Raw genomic sequence first — 24,705 nt, forward strand, 5'->3', positions numbered from 1 at the left:
TGAAAGAATAACTGTTGATAAATAAGGAAGAAGAGAAAAATAGAGATAGACAATTTTATAAAAAAAGCTTGTAAAAATAACGGTCAATTTTTAAAAATTTAATAAATAATTATATTTTATTTGATAAAATTGAAATTTTAAAATGTAGACACAAAAGAGGGAATCCTCTTTATATATTGTTATAAATAATATCTTTTTATATATCATTATTCTCTTTATATATCATTATAGATAATATTCTCTTTATGATACAAATAGTTTTCTTTTTAATATTTATATAGTTTTCGGAAGAAAAACTTTTAAAAAATGTTTTAACTCTCACATATGAGGAGGTTATTTAAAAATATGAGTAGGTTATTTAAAAATTGTTCTAGATTTCTACTCTATTTTTGACTACTATGATTTTATGATTCAATAAATTTATAATTTTAGAAGTGTGTTCATTCAGTTAGTTACTCTTCGTGGTTTCATAAATACATAAGAGTTAAGATCATATTTATGGAAAATGATACATTGACACCCCAAATTTATCACTTTCATTACCACCTGGCGTGGCAACACTAATTGGATTTAAATTTTTTTTTCTTAACTGAAAAATGAAATTGGCATCAGCAAGCGTGCTTCCCCGCACAAGCGCGTGTAGCCACAGCCACTTGCCACAGTTCTCACACAGCAGTTCGCGCAAATATTTTTCATTTTGGAAAACTCCTCCACCGCTCCACCGCTTCTCCAGTTTCTCGAAAGTGCCCACCAACCCTCCCTCCCCCGCTAATCGCCACTCACACGGAACACTCAATCGAGAGCGCCTAGTACCCTTCCTGCACCACACACACATGAAACCGCCACCCCACAACCATCGTCCCGCACACCCACACACCTCTGGTCGACGTCATCCCGCAAACGCTGCCGCACATAACCCTTCCCGCACCACACACAGTTCTGCTCCACCTGTTCCCACCTACCGCTCCACAAATCCCTTCCCGCACACGAACCCCTTCCGACCTCATTGTTCAAACCCCAAAACCCCTGTTTGCGAGAAACCCTAACCCGAATCCCTCTCCCTCTCCTTACGAGAAACCGAAAAAAAGTACTGACCTGCAACTTTTTTATACTTATCTTGCAACCCAAGCGCAATTATGATGTAACCCACAAAACAGTTTTTGGATAAATGTTGTGCATTTAAATTTAAATTTTTCATATACTTTTAAGTTGTATAAGTGTCAGATGAAATAAAAAAAGTCCACTCCGCAAGTGGGTGATCTTTTGGAGAGAAAATCCCAATTGAATTTGGCTTTCTAGAAAATCTCAAATCTTTCTGGTATTGGTGTGCATTGTTGGGGTCAAAACTTTTAGTTAGGGGTAGAATTGTGTGTTGTTACGTAATTCCAAAATCTGTCAATTATCATTTGTGCAAAACGTGTTTGGTGGGTTACACCATAATTGGTCTTGGGTTGCTGGATAAATATAAAATTGTTGCAGGCTAGTTTTTCACAAAATGAACTTACAACTTGTTTACAAGAAGTGGGATGGGGTCTGGTGTTGGTGTGCCCAGTTGGGGTCCAACCTTTTTGTAAGTGGGAAAAGTGTGTGTTTTAATATAGTTCCAAAATTTGCGAATTGTAATTTGTGCAAAAGCTCTTTGGTGGGTTACATCTTCATTGCTCTTTGGTTGCAAGATAAATTTAAAATTGTTGCAGCCTACTATTGCCCCAAATGAAGTTACACCTGCTTTAGAAGAAGTGGGATGGGGTCTGGTCTTGGTGTGCACTGTTGGGGTCCAACCTTTTAGTAAGTGGGATAATTGTGTGTTGTTTTTTTGTAGTTCCAAAATTTGCGAATTATAATTTGTGCAAAAGCTCTTTGGTGGGTAACATCTTGATTGCTCCTGGGTTGCAAGCTAAATTTTAAATTGTTATAGGCTAGTCTTTCCCCAAATGAAGTTAGACCTGGTTTAGAAGAAGTGAGATTGAGTCTGGTCTTGGTGTGCATTGTTGGGGTCCAACCTTTTTGCAAGTGGTAGAATTCTGTGTTGTTTTGCAATTCCAAAATCTGTGAATTTTAATTTGTGCATAATATGTGTTGTGGGTTACACCTTAATTGTTGTTGGGTTGCAAGATAAATTATAAAATGTTGGATAGTTTGTTTTTCCCAAATGAAGTAACACCCTCTTTTAAAGAAATGGGATGGGGTCTGCTATTTTAGTAAGGGATAAAATTGTGTGTTCTCTTGCACTTCCAAAATCTGTCAATTTTAGATTGTGCAAAAACTCTTGTTTGGGATATACCTTAATTGTTCTTTGGTTGCAAGATAAGTTGGAAAATCCTCCAGACTAGTTATTCCTTTTATTAAGTCACACTAGGTTTACAAGAAGTGGAATGGGCTCTACTATTGGTATGCACACTTGGGGTCCACCCTTGTAGGAGTGGACACATTTGTCTGTTATGCACTTCCAATATCTGTCAGCTTCATTTATCCAAAAACTGTTTTGTGGGTTACATCATAATTGCACTTGGGTTGCAAGATAAGTATAAAAAAGTTGCAGGACAATACTTTTCTTCGGTGGCAAGAGAAGTCGTTAGGAAAGGGAGAGGGATTCTGGTTAGGGTTTCTCGCAGACAGGGGTTTTGGGGTTTGAACAATGAGGCCGGAAGGGGTTCGTGTGCGGGAAGGGATTTGTGGAGCGGTAGGTGGGAACGGGTGGAGCAGAACTGTGTGTGGTGCGGGAAGGGTTATGTGCGGTGGCGATTACGGGATGACGTCGACCAGAGGTGTGTGGGTGTGCGGGACGATGGTTATGGGGCGGCGGTTTCGTGTGTGTGTGGTGCGGGAAGGGTACTGGGCGCTCTCGATTGAGTGTTCCGTGTGAGTGGCGAGTGGCGGGGAGGGAGGGTTGGTGGGCACTTTCGAGAAACTAGAGAAGTGGTGGAGCGGTGGAGGAGTTTTTCAAAACAAAAAATATTTGCGCGGACTGCTGTGTGAGAACTGTGGCAAGTGGCTGTGGCTACACGCGCTTGTGCGGGGAAGCACGCTTGTTGATGCCTATTTCATTTTTCAATTAAAAAAAAATTAAATCCAATTGCTGCTGCCACGTAAGGTGGTAATGAAAAGGCTTAATTAGACTTTTGGTCCTCTACTTTATATGCGAGGTTCATTTTGGTCCTCTTTTTTTTTCAGGGTTCAATTTAGTCCTCCAATTTGTTAAAACAGTTTAAAATGGTCCCTGTAAGACCCGGGAAAATTAAATAGTTATTTAATTAATTATTTAATTAGGACGGGTAATGAGAACATTTAAAGCAATAAATATGAGGAGTTATGACGTGGAAAAATACTAGCTTAAATGGTTGATAGTACTTTGATTGTGTGTGAGGACTTGGGTTCGAGTCCTATGTGTGTCACTTTGATGTTATTAAATTATGTATTTTTAGGTAATTATATATTGAATGCGTGGTGTCATGATAAACTCTTAGAATTGTAGGAGTTATCATGAAATCTGGATTGGTTGAATGGTTTGGTCTTGGTTGGGTATGTGCATGAGTGTGGGTTCAAACCTTGGTGAGAACTAAATAATTTCTTTTTGCCAAATTTTATTTTTGCATGGAATTTGAAAGGAGCAGCTTAACCTAGTTGTCTAAGGGGGCTGAAAAATCAGATGGATGATCCACTCAATAGCTATTAAACCCATTTAAAGTAATTCTCGTTTTGGAAAGTGAATGAGTGAATAGATTACTCCACTCAATAGCTATTAAACCCATTTAAAGTAATTCTCGTTTTGGAAAGTGAATGAGTGAATAGATTACTCACAAGCCAAGAGAGAGAGCGAATTAGTGAAAGGAGAGGTGTTGTGGTACGTGGGAGACTTGGACAGAAGGTTTTGGTGATTTGGGACTGAAAGCAGAGGGAGAGTAAGGAGAAGAAATTAGCGTGGGAGAGTAAGCAAGGGCAAGGAGATTTTGATTGGAGCACACTCATACTAATTCGAAATTTGAAGCAAATTCCAAGTTAGGGGAGTTGTTTTCGGTCTTTTGTGATTGTAATTGAATAATTGTACAATGCCTTGAATTATAGCATGATCCCTGTATCGTTTCTGCACTATTTGATTGGAGTTTCTGGATTTTTCCAGAAATCGCCTGGCGGTTCATCCCCTACCGCCAGGCGACACATCAGGTTTGCTGTGTTGTTCTTGTTTTGGTATGATCCGCCTGACGGCTATGAATTTCTGCCAGGTGACGCAACACTGTTCGCGTTCTATTTTCGTGGTTTTGAGGCTGTATGTATGAGAACCATTATGGATTCTGAAATTGATTTGTATAGCTTTTATTGGATACCTTGTGGGTCTGAAATCGATTGAAATTCGGGTATGACAAAGTCCCAGGCATACTCGTGTATGAACCGAATCGGGTTATCCAAGAGGGTAAAGATCGAGAGGTCAATATGAATTGAATTAAGGGCAGGGAACTAGTCAATTATATATGTAATCGTTATATCTCAGAGAATGTAAGTGATGGGAATGAGTACTAGAAAGAGGGTGGACTCTGTCGCAGGTATGAATAAGCCTGGTTTGTGCAGGTACTGATGCTCCGCCTGGCGACAAGCAAAGCGCCGCCAGGCGATAGCGCGGTCAGGGGCAGTTCTGCAGGATTTTTGGAAATAGAAACTGAGGGAGGATTTGGAGTGTGTGAGGTTTACGATAATTTGAAAAGGGACGAAGTACTATGGTGATTAACTGTGAGGAGGGTAGTTTATGATGTTGGATGAATTATCAAAGGAAGAAAGGGAGAAGGGAAATTTTAGTTAAGAGATCCTGTATTGGAAGCATAGTATTTGTTTACGTGTGACTGGATAGGTACCGAATATGACTTACTGATATTAGGTAACAGTTGAGGATATATGCACTATGGGATGATAATTGGTCATGTTATAAATTGCATGGGATTAAAGTTATAGGCACTGGAGAAAATATGGTTGGATATGATTATGCATGAGAAAGTATGGGGGAAGTATTCTAATAGTAATGGCAGCAAAGCTTTGGCTGTTACAATGTAGGATGCTTGGTAGCGTGAGTGAAGGTATTGAACTGTTGACTGTGTTCGTAGATATGAATGAAGTTTCTTTAATATGTTAATGCTCCGGTACTGTGAAGACTTGAATCGATGGTTCTAACATGGTAAGGTTTAGGTGCTTGATACTTATGATAGTGGTAGACTAACCATAATGAGCATTCCATAGAGGGGTCTTTATTTAGGCGCTTGGAATTGTGCCACGTAGCAAATTAGACTGATTGAGTTGCTAAAAACCAGATGGGTTCTGATACTGTTACAGCGCCTGGCGGCACGGGTAGGTACGCCAGGCGATGAGAATAGCGTCAGGGGTCCCTGTATTGTTTGGCGCCTAGCGGCACGGTGTGCTCCGCCAGGCGGTGACGAGAAAATAGTGGGTCTGGGAGGACGCTGGCGCCTGGCGGTGAGTGGATACCGCCAGGCGGTCTGGAGCAGTTTTGCCTGGCGGTGTGTGGGCCGAGCCAGGCGGAAATGCTGTTGTTCTTTGTTTTCTGGTTGTTGTTTTAATTTATAAAGATGCTTTGCTTGGATCGGGAGATGCTGTGCCATGAGCGAGTAGGTTCATGGATGATGTTTGACATGTGATGATATGAGCGGGGAGGTTCATATCAAGTTACTCTCATGTGGGGATACGAGCGAGGTAGGTTCGTATGTTCCGTGCTCACGTGAGAGATGCCACGTGCGGGGAGGTACGGGGGCTGGAGGATCACATGTGTTGGACTACGGGCGGGCAGGTCCGTAGAGTAGGACTACGAGCGGGGAGGTTCGTAGAGGCAGGACCACGAGCGGGCAGGTTCGTGTGAGCATCATGTTCCCGAGCCCAAGGCTAACAAATTGTATGATTTGAAGACTGCTAAGTCTTGGGGTTAAGGTCTTGGCCAAGAAATATATATAATGAATAAAATGGGTATACGATTTATCTTGTGTTTTATATGCTTGTTATTTTATTTTCTCAGCTCACCCTTTCTGTTTGTGTGTGGCGATGATCGTGTAATTCGTTACACGGGAGCAGATGTTGATACAGGTGATGTTGAGGATGTTCAGATGGCGGAGTGAGGGCTAGCATGGGATTAGAGCTAGGGTTTTGCTCATTTGTATTTTATGTTTTAAATACTAATCTTGGAAACTTGTAACCTTTTATGGATTTAGTTATGAGTTTTGGCGCGCTATTTTGATAAGTTGAAATTTTCCCGTATTGGGGATTTTTATCGAGATGACTATTAATGTAATTATCTCTTTTAATATTTATTTTTAAGTAATATTCCCTAGGGATGTTACATTTGGTATTAGAGCAAACATTTTGATGCTTTTGGGGCAAGCTGGGGAGTGAGCTGACGTTTGTTGTGTGAAATTGATTGATGCGTGTCGGTTGTTAAGTTGGATAGAGTATAATTTAATCTTTAGCTGTTTGATTTTAACAGCTGAATATGTGGCGTGCACAGGCAATGGCAAACAGAAGGCGTAGAAATACCGCTGACGCTGATGAGATTGCCAACGGGATCCATAGGATGGTGGATGCTATGCAGCCTGTGGCAGCACCACCGAGGGCTATGATCCCACCTGTTAGGCTAGTGACCATGGAGGACTTTATGCGTCACAAGCCGGCTAAATTCACTGGGAAAGCCATCCCAGATGAGACTGACACATGGCTTCGTGAATGTGAGAAAATATTCAGAGTGATAGAGTGCACAGAGGCGCAGAAGCTAAATTTTGCCACTTTCCTGTTAGTGACTGAAGCTGAGTGTTGGTGGATGAGTATGCAGCAACAGATGATAAACAGAGCTGAAGAGGTGACTTGGGCTAACTTCAGGACGAGGTTCCTGGAGAAATATTTCCCTGATAGCGCTAAACATGAGCGCGAGGCAGAGTTTCTCACTCTACAGCAAAGGAGTCTGTCAGTGCAGGACTATGTGGAGAGGTTTGAGTATCTCTCGAGATTTTACTCGCAGACGGTGACGGAGGAGGGGCATTGTAGAAAGTTTGAGGGCGGCCTCAAACATGAACTGAGGCGTTTTATTGTGCCGCTGAGGGTGCGAGAGTTCCCAATCTTGGTTGAGCAAGACAAGAGCGTAGAGCAGCTGGAGATGGGACCCAGCCGGGTCAACCGCACACAGAAGAACAGTGCTGAGGGCAGAGTTCAGAAGAAGCCCTATAGTAGACCAGTTGCGTCTTCGTGGAAACCGAGATGCTATAACTGTGGGGGTGAACATCTGCAGCGAGATTGTACTAGACCCGCACGCAGCAGAGGCAGTGGCATGGGCGCTCGTAAGTGCTATGCCTGTGATCAGCCAGGACATTTCGCCAACAGATGTCCTAATAGGAAGACTGCACCAGCATCACGACCTCAGCCATCCTCTTCCGACAGGCCGAGAGCCGCAGGTCGGGTTTTTGCCATAACCAGCACAGAGGCCACCCGGTCAGGTAATCTGATTCTGGACCATTGTTTACTTTATGGTAACAGTGTGTTAGTGCTATTTGATTTAGGAGCTTCACACTCCTTCATGTCTTATGATTGCGTGAAGAAATTGGGGTTGTCTACTCGTGACCTTGGATGCGAGTTGATAGTCTCGACACCCGCATCTGGACAGGTTTCAACAAATGTAGCCTGTGTAGGATGCTTAATGGAGATAGAGGGCAGACGCTTCAAGGTGAATCTAGTTTGCTTGCCCTTGGAGGGATTGGAGGTCATACTGGGAATGGACTGGCTGTCTATCAACCACGTGGTGCTTGATTGTGGATGGCGCAGAATTGTGTTCCCAGAAACAGAAGGGATAGAGTTGGTAACATCTGGAGAGGCAGTGAAAGAGATGAAAAGGGGATCGACTTATTTTGTGATAGTGGCCCAAGAGAAGAAGATGAGTACAGAAGAGCAGATCAGTAAGATACCAGTGGTGGATGAATATGTCGATGTATTTCCAGACGAGATACCTGAGCTACCACCCAGTCGGGATATAGATTTCTCAATTGATCTAATCCCTGGAGCGGGTCCAGTGTCGGCAGCGCCATACAGAATGGCACCAGCTGAACTAGTAGAGTTGAAGAATCAGATAGAAGACCTGCTAGAGAAGAAATTCATTCGACCTTGCGCTTCCCCATGGGGGGCCCCGGTGTTGTTAGTGAAGAAGAAAGACGGTAGTTCTCGACTGTGTGTCGATTATCGGCAGTTGAACAAATTGACGATAAAGAACAAGTACCCACTGCCTAGAATTGATGATTTGCTTGACCAGCTCAGAGGGGCAGGAGTATTCTCCAAGATTGACTTAAGGTCTGGCTATCATCAGATCTTAGTCAAGCCGGAGGACGTCCAGAAGACAGCTTTTAGATCGAGATATGAACATTACGAATATGTCGTGATGCCCTTTGGAGTGACCAACGCTCCAGCTGTCTTCATGGATTATATGAACCGCATCTTTAGACGATATCTGGATAAATTTGTGGTAGTGTTTATAGATGATATTCTCATATACTCTCAGACTAGGGAGGAGCATGCAGGCCATCTGAGAATCGTGCTAGAGGTATTGAGGGAACACCAACTGTACGGTAAACTGTCCAAATGTGAATTCTGGCTGGACGAGATGCAGTTTCTGGGGCATGTAATATCTTCGCATGGTATATCAGTGGACCCGAGTAAGATTGAGACAATGTTGAAATGGGAGAGACCTCAAACTGTAACAGAAGTCAGAAGTTTCTTGGGATTGGCTGGGTACTACAAGAGGTTTGTGGAAGGGTTTTCTAAAATGGTGAGTCCATTAACTCAACTCACTAGGAAGGATCAACCCTTCTCATGGACTGATAAATGTGACAAATACTTCGAAGAGATGAAAAGGAGGTTGACTACCGCTCCAATTTTAATTATTCCAGATACCAGTAAGATGTTTGAGGTATACTGCGATGCATCCTACCAGGGTTTGGGTTGTGTACTAATGCAGGAGAAGAGGCCGGTAGCTTATGCCTCTAGACAATTAAAGGTGCACGAGAAAAACTACCCTACCCACGATTTGGAGTTGACTGCTGTAGTGTTTGCTCTTAAAACATGGAGACACTATTTATATGGCTCCCAATTTCAGGTGTTTAATGATCATAAAAGCCTGAAATATCTGTTCGATCAGAAGGAGCTAAATATGAGACAACGGCGTTGGATGGAGTATCTCAAGGATTACGATTTTGAATTACTCTACCACCCAGGTAAAGCTAATGTGGTGGCGGACGCCTTGAGTCGGAAACGGATGCACATCTCAGCTATGATGGTGAAGGAGTTGGAGTTAATTGAGAAGCTCAGGGATATGAACCTGGGTATGCAGCTGAGTGGGGATTGCATCAGATGTGGTGTGCTTACATTGACTAGTGACACACTGGGGACTATCCGAGATCAACAGAGGGGTGATGCTGAGGTACAACAATTTGTGAGTTGGATAGGGACTGAGAAGGGGAAAGACTACAGGCTTGGGACGGATGGTATCCTAAGGTTCAGAGATCGAGTTTGTGTGCCTGGAGATTGGAGATTGAGGAAACAGATTCTGGAAGAGGGTCATAAAAGTTGTCTTAGCATACACCCAGGTATGACTAAGATGTATCACGATTTGAAACAATCCTTCTGGTGGAATGGGATGAAGACTGACATTGCCGACTTCGTGGCATCATGCTTAGTGTGTCAGAAGGCCAAGATTGAACACCAGCGACCAGGGGGTACGCTTGAGTCATTGGATATTCCTCAATGGAAATGGGATAGTATAGCTATGGACTTCGTCACTCATTTGCCGAAGTCTGCGAAGGGGCACGACTCAATCTGGGTAATAGTGGACAGGTTGACAAAGTGTGCTCATTTCCTTGCTATTAATCAGAAGTGGTCAATGGACAGATTGGCTGAGTTGTACGTGAGGGAAGTGGTCAGGTTGCACGGTGTGCCAGCCAGTATAGTGTCAAATAGAGATCCGAGATTCACTTCTCGTTTTTGGCAGTCATTACAGGCAGCGTTGGGGACTCAGTTGAGGATGAGTTCTACATATCATCCTCAGACTGATGGGCAGTCAGAGCGTACGATTCAGTCCATGGAGGATCTGTTGAGGGCTTGTGTATTAGATCATATGGGTAGTTGGAGTGAGATGCTTCCCTTAGTGGAATTCACATACAACAACAGTTATCACGCTAGCATTGGTATGGCTCCATATGAGGCGTTGTATGGGCGGCGGTGTAGGACGCCGTTGTGTTGGAACCAGGATGGGGAATCATTAGTGTTGGGCCCCGAGTTTTTACAGCAAACCTCTGAGAAGGTTAGGGCAATCCAGGAGAGAATGAGGGCTACACAGAGCAGACAGAAGTCCTATGCAGACAAGAGGAGGCGACCTCTAGAGTTCGAGGCTGGGGATCATGTATTCCTCAGGGTAACTCCGATGGCTGGTATTGGGAGGGCCATCAAATCGAGGAAGCTAACTCCGAGATTTGTTGGGCCTTATCAGATTCTAAGGAGAATTGGCGTTGCAGCTTATGAAATCGCCTTGCCACCACACCTGACGAATCTGCATAACGTGTTCCACGTTTCCCAGTTGAGGAAATATGTTGCAGATCCGTCGCACGTACTGGAGTCAGATGATATTCAGATTCGGGAGGATTTGACGGTGAGCACTAGGCCAATGCGGATTTTGGATTCACAGGTGAAACAGCTACGGGGGAAGGAAATTAAGACCGTGAAGGTGCTGTGGGATGAGACTACCCAGGAGATGACCTGGGAGATGGAGGATCGCATGAAGCAATCCTATCCGTACTTATTTCCTGGTAAGTCTTATTTTCGAGGACAAAAATCTTAAAAGGTGGGTGTAATGTAAGACCCGGGAAAATTAAATAGTTATTTAATTAATTATTTAATTAGGACGGGTAATGAGAACATTTAAAGTAATAAATATGAGGAGCTATGACGTGGAAAAATACTAGCTTAAATGGTTGAGAGTACTTTGATTGTGTGTGAGGACTTGGGTTCGAGTCCTGTGTGTGTCACTTTGATGTTATTAAATTATGTATTTTTAGGTAATTATATATTGAATGCGTGGTGTCATGATAAACTCTTAGAATGATAGGAGTTATCATGAAATCTGGATTGGTTGAATGGTTTGGTCTTGGTTGAGTATGTGCATGAGTGTGGGTTCAAACCTTGGTGAGAACTAAATAATTTCTTTTTGCCAAATTTTATTTTTGCATGGAATTTGAAAGGAGCAGCTTAACCTAGTTGTTTAAGTGGGCTGAAAAATCAGATGGATGATCCACTCAATAGCTATTAAACCCATTTAAAGTAATTCTCGTTTTGGAAAGTGAATGAGTGAATAGATTACTCACAAGCCAAGAGAGAGAGCGAATTAGTGAAAGGAGAGGTGTTGTGGTACGTGGGAGACTTGGACAGAAGGTTTTGGTGATTTGGGACTGAAAGCAGAGGGAGAGTAAGGAGAAGAAATTAGTGTGGGAGTGTGAGCAAGGGAAAGGAGATTTTGATTGGAGCACACTCATACTAATTCGAAATTTGAAGCAAATTCCAGGTTAGGGGAGTTGTTTTCGGTCTTTTGTGATTGTAATTGAATAATTGTACAATGCCTTGAATTATAGCATGATCCCTGTATCGTTTCTGCACTATTTGATTGGAGTTTCTGGATTTTTCCAGAAATCGCCTGGCGGTTCATCCCCTACCGCCAGGCGACACATCAGGTTTGCTGTGTTATTCTTGTTTTGGTATGATCCGCCTGGCGGCTATGAATTTCTGCCAGGCGACGCGACACTGTTCGCGTTCTATTTTCGTGGTTTTGAGGTTGTATGTATGAGAACCATTATGGATTCTGAAATTGATTTGTATAGCTTTTATTGGATACCTTGTGGGTCTGAAATCGATTGAAATTCGGGTATGACAAAGTCCCAGGCATACTCGTGTATGAACCGAATCGGGTTATCCAAGAGGGTAAAGATCGAGAGGTCAATATGAATTGAATTAAGGGCAGGGAACTAGTCAATTATATATGTAATCGTTATATCTCAGAGAATGTAAGTGATGGGAATGAGTACTAGAAAGAGGGTGGACTCTGTCGCAGGTATGAATAAGCCTGGTTTGTGCAGGTACTGATGCTCCGCCTGGCGACAAGCAAAGCGCCGCCAGGCGATAGCGCGGTCAGGGGCAGTTCTGCAGGATTTTTGGAAATAGAAACTGAGGGAGGATTTGGAGTGTGTGAGGTTTACGATAATTTGAAAAGGGACGAAGTACTATGGTGATTAACTGTGAGGAGGGTAGTTTATGATGTTGGATGGATTATCAAAGGAAGAAAGGGAGAAGGGAAATTTTAGTTAAGAGATCCTGTATTGGAAGCATAGTATTTGTTTACGTGTGACTGGATAGGTACCGAATATGACTTACTGATATTAGGTAACAATTGAGGATATATACACTATGGAATGATAATTGGTCATGTTATAAATTGCATGGGATTAAAGTTATAGGCACTAGAGAAAATATGGTTGGATATGATTATGCATGAGAAAGTATGGGGGAGGTATTCTAAGAGTAATGGCAGCAAAGCTTTGGCTGTTACAATGTAGGATGCTTGGTAGCGTGAGTGAAGGTATTTAACTGTTGACTGTGTTCGTAGATATGAATGAAGTTGCTTTAATATGTTAATGCTCCGGTACTGTGAAGACTTGAATCGATGGTTCGAACATGGTAAGGTTTAGGTGCTTGATACTTATGATAGTGGTAGACTAACCATAATGAGCATTCCATAGAGGGGTCTTTATTTGGGCGCTTGGAATTGTGCCACGTAGCAAATTAAACTGATTGAGTTGCTAAAAACCAGATGGGTTCTGATACTGTTACAGCGCCTGGCGGCACGGGTAGGTACGCCAGGCGATGAGAATAGCGTCAGGGGTCCTTGTATTGTTTGGCGCCTGGCGGCATGGTGTGCTCCGCCAGGCAGTGACGAGAAAACAGTGGGTCTGGGAGGACGCTGGCGCCTGGCGGTGAGTGGATACCGCCAGGCGGTCTGGAGCAGTTTTGCCTGGCGGTGTGTGGGCCGAGCCAGGCGAAAATGCTGTTGTTCTTTGTTTTCTGGTTGTTGTTTTAATTTATAAAGATGTTTTGCTTGGATCGGGAGATGTTGTGCCATGAGCGGGTAGGTTCATGGATGATGTTTGACATGTGATGATATGAGCGGGGAGGTTCATATCAAGTTACTCTCATGTGGGGATACGAGCGAGGTAGGTTCGTATGTTCCGTGCTCACGTGAGAGATGCCACGTGCGGGGAGGTACGAGGGCTGGAGGATCACATGTGTTGGACTACGGGCGGGCAGGTCCGTAGAGTAGGACTACGAGCGGAGAGGTTCGTAGAGGCAGGACCACGAGCGGGCAGGTTCGTGTGAGCATCATGTTCCCGAGCCCAAGGCTAACAAATTGTATGATTTGAAGACTGCTAAGTCTTGGGGTTAAGGTCTTGGCCAAGAAATATATATAATGAATAAAATGGGTATACGATTTATCTTGTGTTTTATATGCTTGTTATTTTATTTTCTCAGCTCACCCTTTCTATTTGTGTGTGGCGATGATCGTGTAATTCGTTACACGGGAGCAGATGTTGATACAGGTGATGTTGAGGATGTTCAGATGGCGGAGTGAGGGCTAGCATGGGATTAGAGCTAGGGTTTTGCTCATTTGTATTTTATGTTTTAAATACTAATCTTGGAAACTTGTAACCTTTTATGGATTTAGTTATGAGTTTTGGCGCGCTATTTTGATAAGTTGAAATTTTCCCGCATTGGGATTTTTATCGAGATGACTATTAATGTAATTATCTCTTTTGATATTTATTTTTAAGTAATATTCCCTAGGGATGTTACATTTGGTATTAGAGCAAACGTTTTGATGCTTTTGGGGCAAGCTGGGGAGTGAGCTGACGTTTGTTGTGCGAAATTGATTGATGCGTGTTGGTTGTTAAATTGGATAGAGTATAATTTAATCTTTAGCTGTTTGATTTTAACAGCTGAATATGTGGCGTGCACAGGCAATGGCAAACAGAAGGCGTAGAAATACCGCTGACGCTGATGAGATTGCCAACATGATCCATAGGATGGTGGATGCTATGCAGCCTGTGGCAGCACCACCGAGGGCTATGATCCCACCTGTTAGGCCAGTGACCATGGAGGACTTTATGCGTCACAAGCCGGCTAAATTCACTGGGAAAGCCATCCCAGATGAGGCTGACACATGGGTTCGTGAATGTGAGAAAATATTCAGAGTGATAGAGTGCACAGAGGCGCAAAAGCTAAATTTTGCCACTTTCCTGTTAGTGACTGAAGCTGAGTATTGGTGGATGAGTATGCAGCAACAGATGATAAACAGAGCTGAAGAGGTGACTTGGGCTAACTTCAGGACGAGGTTCCTGGAGAAATATTTCCCTGATAGCGCTAAACATGAGCGCGAGGCAGAGTTTCTCACTCTACAGCAAAGGAGTCTGTCAGTGCAGGACTATGTGGAGAGGTTTGAGTATCTCTCGAGATTTTACTCGCAGACGGTGACGGAGGAGGGGCATTGTAGAAAGTTTGAGGGCGGCCTCAAACATGAACTGAGGCGTTTTATTGTGCCGCTGAGGGTGCGAGAGTTCCCAATCTTGGTTGAGCAAGACAAGAGCGTAGAGCAGCTGGAGATGGGACCCAGCCGGGTCAACCGCACACAGAAGAACAGTGCTGAGGGCAGAGTTCAGAAGAAGCCCTATAGTAGACCAGTTGCGTCTTCGTGGAAACCGAGATGCTATAACTGTGGGGGTGAACATCTGCAGCGAGATTGTACTAGACCCGCACGCAGCAGAGGCAGTGGCATGGGCGCTCGTAAGTGCTATGCCTGTGATCAGCCAGGACATTTCGCCAACAGATGTCCTAATAGGAAACTGCACCAGCATCACGACCTCAGCCATCCTCTTCCGACAGGCCGAGAGCCGCAGGTCGGGTTTTTGCCATAACCAGCACAGAGGCCACCCGGTCAGGTAATCTGATTCTGGACCATTGTTTACTTTATGGTAACAGTGTGTTAGTGCTATTTGATTTAGGAGCTTCGCACTCCTTCATATCTTATGATTGCGTGAAGAAATTGGGGTTGTCTACTCGTGACCTTGGATGCGAGTTGATAGTCTCGACACCCGCATCTGGACAGGTTTCAACAAATGTAGCCTGATTAGGATGCTTAATGGAGATAGAGGGCAGACGCTTCAAGTTGAATCTAGTTTGCTTGCCCTTGGAGGGATTGGAGGTCATACTGGGAATGGACTGGCTGTCTATCAACCACGTGGTGCTTGATTGTGGATGGCGCAGAATTGTGTTCCCAGAAACAGAAGGGATAGAGTTGGTAACATCTGGAGAGGCAGTGAAAGAGATGAAGAGGGGATCGACTTGTTTTGTGATAGTGGCCCAAGAGAAGAAGATGAGTACAGAAGAGCAGATCAGTAAGATACCAGTGGTGGATGAATATGCCGACGTATTTGGCAAGCATTTGCCCTAATTGCGAGTGATGTCTAGGGGCCATTCTTCTTCATCTTGCTCCTATAACTCGTGGGGTACGCAAAATCCAAGGTTATCTAATCATGGTGGTGGTGTTTTGTCTCACGGTAGAGCGCCCATTTGCAACTGTGGAGAAGTTGCTGTGTTAAGAATAGCTCGAACTACTAAAAATGGTGGGAAGCAATTTTGGGGTTGTCCTAATTACAAGGTTAGATCCATCACCCTTTTTCTGTGATTCGATGATCAATAATTGTTTGCAACTAACATGAAGGTTGTTTTATGTTGTGGATGTTGTCAATAACAGAGGGGAAATGAAGCTTTCATTGGTTGTAATTACTTTAAATGGTGTTCGGAAGATGATGATGATGAAAGGGATAACACTATTATAAGGCAAAGAAGGAAGATATTTATTCTGGAAAAAGAACTTAAGGGATCCAGAATGTTTGTTAATGTTTTACTAGGGATAGTGGGTTTATTAGTTGTAGTGAACATCATTGTGTTGTCACGATTGATGAAAAGTGTGTAATTAAATCTGTATTCGGTGGTGTTGAAATCTGTATTGGGTGTATCAGTTTGTGTATTGGGGGTATCAGTTTGTGTTTTTCGTTTTATTGTGTTGAAATATGTAATTGGAAAGCTCAATTGTTGTATGACTTAGTTAATTAATGAAAAATTGGTGTTAAAGAAATATGAGTTTGGTATTCTACTTACAGGCATTACAAACATTCAATAACGACAATTTTTCAATCATAAGCCAATATTATAGAAACACATCATTGTACTTGTTGTTACAGCACAAAAGACATCCAATAGTGGACAAAAGTGGACAAAACATTCTTGACTTAGAAATGTAAAAGCTGCATAATACATCAAAGCTCCAACAAATCGTGCAGCATCAAAAAAAGCATAAGTTATCCTCATGGCTTCCACACACGTCCTCTCCTATGCTGCAGTTTCTGCCTTCTATTGGGTATGGTTGGACGAGGAATTGGAAGTTGGCATGGGTGTGGCTGCTGTGATGACTGTGGTGGCTGCTGTGATGACAGAGTAGGTTGAGTCATAGGTGTTGGTGGTGGCTGCTGTGATGACTGAGTTGGTTGAGTCATAGGTGTTGGTGGTGGCTGCTGTGATGACTGAGTTGGTTGAGTCATAGGTGTTGGTGGTGGTGGCTGATTTGGTGGTGTTGGTTCAGTTGGTGGTGTTGGCTGACTTCCTGCTGTTGTTGCAGTTGGTGGTGCTGTTTCAGTTGATGGTGTTGGCTGAGTTGATGGTGTTGGCTGAGTTGGTGGTGCTGGTTCAGGTTGTTGAGGACAACTTTTTCGATTATGACCAACTTCTTTGCATATGCTACATTTCTTAGTCATGCCATGTTTTGTAATCTGCTTCCCATTCTTGTTCATCTCCCAAGCTTCAAGTCTTCTTTTCTTTTTGGGTCTTCTAGGTAGAATTCGTTTAGGAGGGGGCAATACATCTGGAAATTCTGTTTCAGTCCACATTTGCTGCCCGTTACAAAGGTATATGATGGAATTGTAGGTCTCTTCATAGGTTGAGATTCTGAACCAATGAGGGAGAAAATCTTCTTCACTTAAGTTCAAAAACTTAATTGCAGCCACTGCATGACAACAAGGTATCCCTGTTAGACTCCACTTCCTGCAGGTGCAGTGCTTGTTGTCTATGTTCACCACAAATTTCTCCCCAGTAAATGATTTGTGCCTAACCTAAAAAATCTGATTTGCTGACCAGCTGTGTATGACAATTCAATACAGGTTTAAATTAGAAATGAGGCAATGGTGACTAAATCAAAATGAGTGTACAACAAATTAAATTTACCTGGGAATCCAATTCGTGGAATTTTTTGTTTCAATGTCCAATCTTGTCTTGATTCTTGGACATATTGAGTTTTTGAATGATTTTGCCTTTGATCGATTCTCAGCCCATCTTTGCATCATATAAAGACGTATTTCCTCCATCATGGACACTATTGGCTTACTCCTTGCTTGTACAATTACGCTGTTGAATGCCTCGCTCATGTTATTGACGAGTGTGTCACACAAAGGTCTGGGGATGAACCTTAAATTTGACCAATACCTGTAGAAGTGCCACACAGAAATCATTAATGCTTCACAATCAGTTTCAGCATAGGTGAGTAAAGTTACCTAGGGGGTATTCCTAACAGATGTTTGAAAGCATCGTTGTTAACTTCTTTCAGCAGTAAATGGACATAACAAAACTGTGCAAAAATAGTATCCATACCTTTTGCTGGTCTGACATGAATGTGTAGGCTGCACAGATATCTGGTCCCCCAAGATCATCAATTAACAACTCCAAAAACCATGTCCATGTGTCCTTATTTTCCACTTTAACGACGGCACAGGCAATTGGTAGCATTTGGTCGTTGGCATCCCTTCCAACAACAGTAAGAAGTTCACCCCCATACTTATGTTTCAGAAAACATCTATCTAAACCAATGAAAGGGCGACATGAAATCATACTATCTTTGCAGGCCTTTAAACACATGTAGAACCTGCTGAAATATTTTTCGCCTTCATTTCCTTCCATTTTGACCTTTGCTGTAGAACCAGGATTAGAACGAAGAATCTCATGTGCATAATCATAGATTTTACTAAACTGTTCTACAAATGACCCATCAACTTGCTCAACAGCTAGTGTTTTCGCTCTACGAGCCATGGACTTTGTCACATCAATATTCCACTTCCTAGTAACTTTATTGCGAATATCAACGACCCTCAAACTTGGGTTGTCTCTTAATGTGTTTTCCAACCTACTACTTAACCACTTAGCATTAAGCATTTTCACATTGAATTCTCTGCTGCACTTGTGCTTGTCATTAATTCTCCTTAACTGCCATATGTGTGTTTCAGCCATATAAGCACAATATGCAAACCAAGAACACTTCCCTTTCCCACCCAAACATATCACTCTACATCTACGTTTATCATTTTTTTGAAGTTTAAGCCTTCTTCCAGATTGCACTCCATATGTCCTTATTGCCTCTATAAATGCCTCTTTATCTGAAAAATATGTTCCAACTTCCCACTGGTATTAGGCCATACTTTTGGGCATTTTAAAGGTCCCAAAGTTTGCCTTACATTGGCTGCGACTTGCCAATGAGTCATCACTGCTTGGATCATCGCTGTACATCTCATCTGATTCCCACCCATCATCAGATAACCCCTTATCTCGCATATCAACATGGTCACTGCAATCAAATTCTAAATCATCATCCTCGCTATCTTCTTCCCCATTTCCTTCCCATAAATTGTCCTCATAATGGACACTTACATCAACTAGATCAGAATCAGTTTCATCTTCATTTCTCTCCTCCCCACCTACTGCCTCATGTGCCTCAGCTCCAATTTCAACACCTTCACCTACTGCATCAGCTCCAGTTTCGTTATCTACACCTACTCCATCAGCTCCAGCTTCGTCACCTTCTGCACGAACTCCAGTTTCCTTATCTACACCTACTCCATCAGCTCCAGACCTACTCCATCAGCTCCAGCTTCATCACATTGAACTTCTGCATCAACTCTAGTTTCCTTACCTACACCTACTCCATCAGCTCCAGTTTCATCACCTTCAACTACTGCATCAGCTCCAGTTTCCTTACGTACACCTACTACATCAACTCTAGTTTCCTTAAATTCAGTTTGTGGCTCCACCCTAATGTTATGGTGACTATCTGCGTCATCTTCCAATTCATATTCCATATCACAAACGTTTTTATCCTGTTGCATTTCAGCTTCATGAACAACATTAATATCCTGCACATGATTAATGTGATCTCCATCGCCACAACCACTGTGCCCATCCACCTCAGCCTGGACCTCAACATTTGTAGTTCCTATTTCTGCAACCACCTCTTCAGGGAAGTATTCCAAAAAATTGTCCACAACCTCAACTTCACAAATTGAGTGATTAACATACATATGAACCTGCCCATTCCTTCTAGCAATTCTAACCATTTGCATTGCACCCATGTCATCAGTCAAAATTTTCAAGTTGTTCTCCAATACCTCTGACCTACTAACATTATACCACAAATCTTTAATGTTTACATAACCCATTTCCCTAAGTATTCCCATTATTTCAAAATAGTTCCACCTATCTGGGTCACACGCCAACGTGGACGTTAACCCATTACTATAACTCCACCTAGCTTCATTCCTTTCAAAGTATCCCCCATGGTGGACCACCACCTCAAATCTATCGTCACACATCCCAATCTATAAAAATACATATTCCAAGTTACTCGACACACAACCAATGCCCACATATACAATACATATTACATCCCATACCCCAAAAAAGTTAAAACAGGACCACAACCCACTAACCACAAACAAACGGGACCACCACAAAGCAACGGGACCACAACCCACACACCATTACAAACACACACAGACAGAATAACACATAAAAAATAAAACCAACGCCGACAAAGACAATACTATAAAAGTAAAACGCGACATTCAATCCATAAAAAAACCAGAAAACTTACCTTCGATTTCGTCCCACTATGAACACAGCGACGAACCTTTGTCGCACCGAAGGAGACCGCAAACCCTAATATATTGATTGATTGATTTTCGCTTCTTCCTCGAACCCTAATTTGTTCAATCGTTATCCCCAAATTCTTCCTCGCACCCAGATTTCTTTCCTCCTCCCACCCAAATTTCTTTCTTCAACGAACCCTAATTTCTTTCTTCCAAGAACCCTAATTTCTTACCTTCGATTTCTTCCAATTACCACTGCCTTTAATTTCTCGTTCTGTAATGTCCACATAAGCTGATGTCCCTACTTGACACGTCATGTAAAATTGCCACAGTAACACATCAAATCACTCTGCCGTTAATTTTTTTAACGCTGTTAACACACAGGACTGAATTGAACCTCCTACACAAACTAAGGGACTAAATTGAACCCCGAAAAAAAAAAGGACCAAAATGAACCTCGCATATAAAGTAGAGGACCAAAAGTCTAATTAAGCCTAATGAAAATGGTAAATTTGGGGTGTCAATGTATATTTTCCCACATTTATTTATGTTTTAGCTTTTTATTTGAAATTGTAGTTCTTTGATGGAAAAAGTTACGTGAAAAAGGTAAAGAATTGCAAAATTTAACGATAAGGGTTTTAAGTCTCCATTGTTTTGTTCCATCTTCGTTCTACGATTCCTCTAAAAAATCACTCGTTCTCCATCTTCAACCTTCGTTCACCCTGAGAACTGTCCTCCTCCCAATCATTCACAATCACCCTCTTTGCGCATTCTCCTCACAATACAGAGAGACACATTACCAATATTACCAATTTGTTCATATTACCAAACAACTTCAGAAACGAAAAAACAGAGTATAGAAAATCAGCAGAAAATTCGCAAAACGGGAACAGAATTGCTGGTGAAGAAGAACTCCCAGAAGCTCATTTAGGTAGCCCACACCAAACCTCACATAGCTTATGCTTTCACTGTAGTTGTATGCATGAGTTAAGGGAAAGATATAAATATTTGGATACCAGGAAAGGGATTATCATTCAAGAGGGATGAAAAATAAAAATTGGAGGTATATATAGATGCAAATTATGTAGGGTATGTCATGTAGGAAAACTACCTCGAGATATTGCTTGTTCTTGGTGAAAATTGTTGGTCTGGAGAAGTAAAAAACAAAATATTATTGCAAGGTCTATTGTGAAGGTTGAATTTCAAGCTATGACGCATGAGATGTGTGAATTGTTATGGCCGAGAAATATTGTAAGAGTATATGATTCTTTATTATGATAATAAATCAGCTATTAGCATCGTTAACGGTCCAGTTTAGTATGATTGAACAAAACACAGAAATAGATCACTTTATTAAAGAAATATTGAATTGATGTCTTATTGCTACTTCTTTTGTCTCATATGAGTTTCAATTAGCATATTTGTTTACAAAAAGTCCTCCCACCGAACGATCTTATGATCTCACATACAAGTTAGGGATGATAGATATTCACTCATCAATTTGAGGAGGAGTTTATTAGTAGGATATTAAGTGTCCTGTTAGAAGCTATTAGAAGTTGAAATATTCTAAAAATCTCTGTGTAATCAATACTTTAGGATTAGAAGAACTATCTTTATATAGCAGCCGATGTATTGTTTCAAATAAATCGATTGAATAAATCTTCTCTCATTAAGATTAATCATTTTCAAGTACTGGCACATAATTTGGTGTTTTATGCATGTTGGTCATGATTTATTTATTTTTGTTGATATATTGAGTTACACAAAATTCTTTACAGATTAATTAGGTTTTATAGACACACCTAGCAATTCAAGTTCAATCTACCTTTCATGTTTGACTTGAAAATCTTCGAGACTGGAAATATTAGCTATCACAGACTGAAGACTTGATGATTGTTTTGGGGAAAAAAACCTTAACGTTTGACACCATGCAGTTCATTAATTGGATTAAACATTTTAGGCTGCAAGAGAGGATGAAACTAAATCCATCATAGCAACTTTTCATCCCAAAAGATAAAATTCATCTGTACTGGATAACCATATTCTATCACAAAACAACCACTTTAACAAGTGGAAACTTTATTCATTTAAAGGAACTAAACTGAATTAGTAATTCATCTTCAAACTTGAAGGATTCCTTCATTTCTTCTTCAGATTCATCAGAGTCTGATGCACTATAAATCGAACCTGACCTTGCAGGGAAGCAATCTCTTAAGATGCTGGCATGTGTTCTGCCTTCCACTATGTGAGTCAAAGCATCAACAACCTGTAGTAACAAATATGAAGTCAAGTAAAATAAAAAAGCATCACCTTAGAACCTGCTCATGCATTTATCAAGTTGACCATGAATGTTAGGAAAAACAACACATGATTGTTTTTCATTTAATCTAGCACTGTCTCTAACATATTCTTTACTGTTGGACATGTCAAAATTTGTTCAGAGTTCATATATAATATAGAAAAAAGAGTTTCCAAAATTGTAGCCTACCTGAATCATATTTAGTCTCTTTTTGGGCTCTCTGCTTAGACATTTCTCTGCTAATCGAATCATCCAAAATAGTTGATGGGCATCATGAGATTTTGTGATTCTTTCATCAACTAAATCTGCATATTTCCTATCTTTTAAAAGTGGCCTTGCCTGCAAGAAATTTTCTTTTGGATATTAATTGACAAACTAAATAGGATATTTAATTTTGTCTAGTTATCAGAATGTTGGAATTAAAACTTATGAATCAAACCTAACACTTGTACAAAGTCAAAATAAAAAGAACATTATCAATAGTAGTTGATTGTGTTCATGTACTTAAAGGTCAAATGAAAAAAATACAAATTAGAATACTGAACTACCAATTCTGCCTAAATAGTGTCTTAAATGATTGTAAAAAAAGATTCAAAAGGGACTAAGATTTTAGCATATCCGTGAAATTTATTTGAATCATGTTGATGCCTTGATGAGTTGAGGTTGTACGATAGCATTAAGATACTTAAGTTGAAATTTCTTAGGCTTTAGATTGTTACCCATCCCATAAGACTTCTTTCTCCGAGTCTTTTATCCATAGGTCTCATTCCTGTTATTAGCTGTAGTAGAACCACCCCAAAGGAATACACATCTGTTTTAATTGACACTTTACCAAATTCTGCATATTCTGGTGCCATATAACCCCGACTCCCAAAACATTCTGTGGAGTATGAGGAGTCTTCAATCACAGTTCTAGCCAAACCAAAATCGCCTAGCTGATAAAACACAAAAAATAATTCGTTAGTTAAACTTGAGGAGGTGAAGGATGTTTGGCTGTGGAACCAAATTGCAGTGAACTCTAAGAGCTTATTAATTGATCACTCATTTTAAAATATAGCAAAGAAAATGTGTATATATAGAGAATCCACTGTTTCTAATAATCCATTATAAATGAAAGCCTAAATGGTAGAGCAGATGCTGCAATTTTTCATAGGAAGAAGCATTGCTAATAAAATAAATTAGTTCTCCCTTCTTCTGATGACCATGTAATATGCATGTATGTATTTTGTTTTATATAAATGATATCATTACCAATGCGTCATAATCATGTGTAAGAAGAATGTTGTTTGCTGTCAAATCTCTGTGTATTATGTTATTCTCATGCAGGTATAGCAGTCCTTTGGCAGCTCCATCAGCTACTTTCACCCTGTCTGTCCAATCAAGAGGTTTACGAGAATGTTCTGCACAGTAAGAAACCATGGTTAGTACCCCCTTTAATTTAATATCAATAAATGCACACATTCATAATCTTGGCAGTGTAGGCTATATTATAAGTTTGGTTTGATTTCTGTCATACGAGATAAATGTTGGTCCAATGAAGCATTGCAGACATATTCATACACAAGAAGTCTATTGTTCCGTTCTGAGCATGATCCTAACAGCATGACCACATTCTCATGCATTGCTTTGCTGAGGACATCAACTTCAGACTTGAATTCCTTCTCTCCCTTTTGGTTAGCATACGTGTGTTTCTTGACAGCAACCTTCTGTCCACGCAACTCCCCTTTATAGACACAACCAAACCCCCCTTCTGATAGATAGTTCTTAGGGGAAAACCCTCGTGTGGCTGCACACAACTCAGCATATGAGAACTCTTTTTTTCTGTTCCTTTCAAACTGTGGTCTTCTGTTATGGCAAACAGAGCAAACAGATTTTTCAGCCCTTTGGTGTGCTTCATGGTAGCTCATGTGCTGTTTTTCTTGTTTAACTTTTGTGTGTGGATTAGACATTTTTGTTTGACTTGTCCCTTGAGTATAGAGAATGAGAATGCACAATGACATATTTGAAGGATTCTACTAACCTTGAATTTGGAGCCAGAAAATTTGGCATTTTGTGAGATTATATATATGCATGTGGGTGCCTTGGTTTTCCAAGTTTTACTAAGTTGAAGAACAATTGAGGATCTTGAAACTGTCTTTATCTCATGACATTGTAGTAACTGTTAAGGAATTGTATGTGAAGATTCTTTTTACCTGGTCTTTGAATGTAGCTGAAGTTTTGATGTTATCAATTTTCTTTTATTCTACAACTGATTTTCTTCCATTAGATGATCATACAATAGTTTCTTCCACAATCAAGAAGGTCAGTGACCTTTTGTAA

The 24,705-nt window shown here is 41.2% G+C and overlaps 1 protein-coding gene across 1 annotated transcript; it reads right to left on the reverse strand.

Annotated features, from left to right (window-relative positions):
* Positions 1 to 22,170: 22,170 nt before the first annotated feature.
* On the reverse strand, positions 22,171 to 24,366 carry LOC114181736 (proline-rich receptor-like protein kinase PERK8). The gene is made up of 5 exons (XM_028068274.2): positions 23,903 to 24,366; positions 23,638 to 23,786; positions 23,106 to 23,321; positions 22,576 to 22,725; positions 22,171 to 22,353 (listed from the first exon to the last, which is right to left on the reverse strand). Exons 1-5 carry the CDS (start codon positions 24,333 to 24,335, stop codon positions 22,171 to 22,173), a joined length of 1,131 nt encoding a protein of 376 aa, XP_027924075.2. The 5' UTR covers positions 24,336 to 24,366.
* Between the last annotated feature and the right edge of the window lie 339 nt (positions 24,367 to 24,705).

The sequence above is a fragment of the Vigna unguiculata genome, chromosome 1 (assembly GCF_037176805.1).
Source record: "Vigna unguiculata cultivar grain cowpea cultivar isolate G323 ecotype 2 chromosome 1, ASM3717680v1, whole genome shotgun sequence".
Lineage (NCBI taxonomy): Eukaryota > Viridiplantae > Streptophyta > Magnoliopsida > Fabales > Fabaceae > Vigna > Vigna unguiculata.

Excerpts from the sequence above, each read along its gene's own strand:
- LOC114181736 (XM_028068274.2), bottom strand. The coding sequence starts at position 24,335 with ATGTCTAATCCACACACAAAAGTTAAACAAGAAAAACAGCACATGAGC. Across the intron at positions 23,322-23,637 it reads CACATGATTATGACGCATTG|CTAGGCGATTTTGGTTTGGC; the intron begins GTAATGATATCA and ends GTGTTTTATCAG. Across the intron at positions 22,354-22,575 it reads AGAGACTAAATATGATTCAG|GTTGTTGATGCTTTGACTCA; the intron begins GTAGGCTACAAT and ends TTGTTACTACAG.